At 35.4% G+C, this 3,571-nt stretch overlaps 1 protein-coding gene across 1 annotated transcript; it reads left to right on the top strand.

Annotated features, from left to right (window-relative positions):
- Positions 1–2,060: 2,060 nt before the first annotated feature.
- LOC144289205 (olfactory receptor 2AK2-like) lies at positions 2,061–3,273 on the top strand. Its single transcript, XM_077857437.1, is given in 2 exon segments — positions 2,061–2,843; positions 3,085–3,273. Coding segments are annotated over 2 exon segments (927 nt in total). The 5' UTR covers positions 2,061–2,105.
- Positions 3,274–3,571: the final 298 nt, after the last annotated feature.

Below are 3,571 nucleotides of genomic sequence, written 5' to 3'. Positions count from 1 at the left end.
TTGCTGTGCAAAAGCTTCTTATCTTGATGAAGTCCCAATAGTTCACTTTTGCTTTTGTTTCTTTTGCCTTCGTGGATGTATCTTGCAAGAAGTTACTGTGGCTGAGTTCAAAAAGGGTGTTGCCTGTGTTCTCCTCTTGGATTTTGATGGAGTCTTGTCTCACATTTAGATCTTTCATCCATTTTGAGTTTATCATTGTGGATGGTGCAAGAGAGTGGTCTAGTTTCATTCTTCTGCATGTGGATGTGCAATTTTCCCAGCACCATTTTTTGAAGACACTGTCTTTCTTCCAGTGGATAGTCTTTCCTCCTTTATCGAATATTAGTTGACCATAAAGTTCAGGGTCCACTTCTGGGTTCTCTATTCTGTTCCATTGATCTATGTGTCTCTTTTTGTGCCAGTATCATACTGTCTTGATGACCACAGCTTGTAGTACAACCTGAAATCTGGCATTGTGATGCCCCCACATATGGTTTTCTTTTTTAAAATTCCCCTGGCTATTCGGGGTCTTTTCTGATTCCACACAAATGAGAATCATAATTTTTAAACTATAGTTATGAAGATATCATAAAGGCTGTCAGTCCTCAATATATCTTATATTAAAGTGAATTGAATTTTTAAATTGGAATTTTATCTGTATCTAGAAAATATTTTGAATATTGAAGGCGGAGTATGGGATTAAGCAGATTTTCTTTGGGAAAAAGAAGATGCATGATGTCTTTTATGTGCTTCTAATCTCAATATTTACTTTAGCACATTTTCTACATCAATCTGGTGAATTATTTACTATTTGTAATATATTATAAATTGCATAGCTTAAAATTAACTTCTTGAAATTTATGGAAAGGTTTTAATAGCATTCAATGTTTTAAATACTTAGCATAGTATTATCTTTTTAAAAAAAGCTTTATTTAAATTCAGTTAATTAACATACAATGTATTATTAGTTTCAGAGATACAGTTCAGTGATTCATCAGTCTTCTATAACACTCAGTGCTCCTTACTTCAGGTTCTCTCCTTAATGCCCATCACCCAGTTATCCCATCCCCCCATCTACCTCCCCTCCAGTGACTCTCAGTTTGTTTCCTATGATTAAGAGTCTCTTATGCTTTGTTTAATTCTCTGATTTCACTTGGATTTATTTTTTCCTCTCTTCCCCTATGATCCTCTGCTTTGTTTTCTAGCTGGGTATTATATATATATATATATATATATATATATATATATATATATTTCCATTATATATATATCTGTATATATACACATACATATGATACTCATATATATGAGTATTTCTCATATATATATGAGATTTCTTTTTTTCTAGTTGAGTATTATTCCCTTATACACACACACACAGATATATATAAATGGAGGATATATATAATATCTTCTTTATCCATTTTTGGAATTAGAGGTGGCAAAAAATCTGGTTAGATAACCCTGTATATGCTTTATAAAGGCCTAAAAATTCTGTACTTATTGAAATGTTTTGTATTTATGCTATATTATACCTGAATAGACTAAAGTTGAGTGATTCAGCATTATGGAGAGTTTTTACAGTCTTTTTCAATGGTTCAAGGACTTACCACAATATTATCTGTGGAATTGGGGACACAAAGAAACCTGAATAAGGAATCTAGTGTAAACTAAGGAAAAGACCTAAGAATCCTATACTTGTTCAAAAGAAAATAAGAAGGTGAAACATATTTTTCAATCAAGACAGAAATTTAAAGTATTTTAATACTAGCATAAATTCACTGGGGGATTGATTGGAACAAATTCATAGGATAATTGAAAGAAAAATGTGTGGGCTAAGAAAATTAATTGAGCAACCATATATTCCATAAAGGTGTCTTGTTGTAAAGACTGATTAAGCTCTGATAATACTGGAATTACTCTCTGAAAGTTACTCTAATAAAGTTAATTTTGTTTCATATCATTTTAAAAGAAGACTATGGTCTGGATATTTCACTTGGCTGAGGAAGTGGTATGGAGGCAATATAAGGCGTTCAGTAATTATCATTTTCTTTTCTCTTAAAGGACAGTCAGGGTCTTACATGAATTCTAGCAATATGATCTTCTGTGATGTCTCATTTTAAACTATGAAGATGTGAAATCAAAGTGTAGAAACAGACTTTATACTCTCTGGTCTTTTCCAATATGGTCAAATGGACACGTTCCTCTTTGTCACCATTGTAATCCTTTTTTCTGTAGCTCTGATGGAGAACATCATACTGGTCCTTCTAATTCAGGTGGACACCAGACTCCACACTCCAATGTACTTTCTACTCAGCCAGCTCTCCTTTATTGACATGATGTACATATCCACGACCGTGCCCAAGTTGACCACTAACTTCCTGTCAAACAGTAAGAATATTACATTTTTGGGATGTGAGATTCAAGCCTTTGTATTCTTGGCCCTTGGTGGGACTGAAGCTCTTCTCCTTGGTTTCATGTCTTATGATCGATATTTAGCCATCTGTCACCCTTTACGTTATCCTATCCTTATGAGCAAGAAGATCTGTTGGTTCATGGTTACAAGTGCATGGACCAGTAGTTCTACCAATGCTTTAGTACATACACTGTATGTATTTCAACTTCCATTTTGTAGGTCTCGGATTGTTAACCACTTTTTCTGTGAAGTTCCATCTCTATTGCCACTGGTGTGTCAGGATACTTCCCAGTATGAGTATACAATCCTCCTGAGTGGGGTAATTATTCTGCTGCTACCATTCTTGGCCATCCTAGCTTCCTATGCCCAAGTACTTACTGTTGTGTTCCAGATAAGCTTAGGTAAAGGACAGACAAAAGCTGTCTCCACTTGCTCCTCTCACCTGATTGTAGCAAGCCTATTCTTTTTTTTTTTTTAAAGGAAACTTTTCTAGCCAAAAAGCCTTTATTTTTTTTTATTTATTTATGATAGTCACAGAGAGAGAGAGAAAGAGAGAGAGAGAGAGGCAGAGACACAGGCAGAGGGAGAAGCAGGCTCCATGCACCGGGAGCCCGACGTGGGATTCGATCCCGGGTCTCCAGGATCGCGCCCTGGGCCAAAGGCAGGCGCCAAACCGCTGCGCCACCCAGGGATCCCTAGCAAGCCTATTCTATGTGACTACTCTCTCTACTTATACCAGGCCACACTCCATGCATTCTCCAGAACAAGATAAAGCAGTGGCAGTGTTTTACACCATCATCACACCTCTTCTGAACCCATTTATCTATAGCCTGAGGAATAAAGAGGTTACTAAGGCCATGAGAAGATTGTTGGCATAATGAATATTTGCATGGGAAATGTCATTTTGGGCACCTTTCATTAATGGAGACTGACCAACATTGATCACTTTGCCTAGAATATTGTTTTGGAGTATATAAAATTTAAGAAATATTTATAAGATGCATTGATAAATATCTTGATTCCTGCTGGCTTCTGAATGGTTTAATCATAGGTGTTGAAACTGTATGTTTTTCCATATTTGTATGTGGAAAAATGGTTTTACTGTCAACATTATTTAGCTTCTAACATTACATTTAAATTGTCAACTCAATGTTTGCATCTTAAAACATGTTTTTA

The sequence above is a fragment of the Canis aureus genome, chromosome 18 (genome assembly GCF_053574225.1).
Source record: "Canis aureus isolate CA01 chromosome 18, VMU_Caureus_v.1.0, whole genome shotgun sequence".
NCBI lineage: Eukaryota > Metazoa > Chordata > Mammalia > Carnivora > Canidae > Canis > Canis aureus.
The sequence above is the reverse complement of the archived record's forward strand: the minus strand, read 5'-3'. Positions and strand labels throughout refer to the sequence as shown.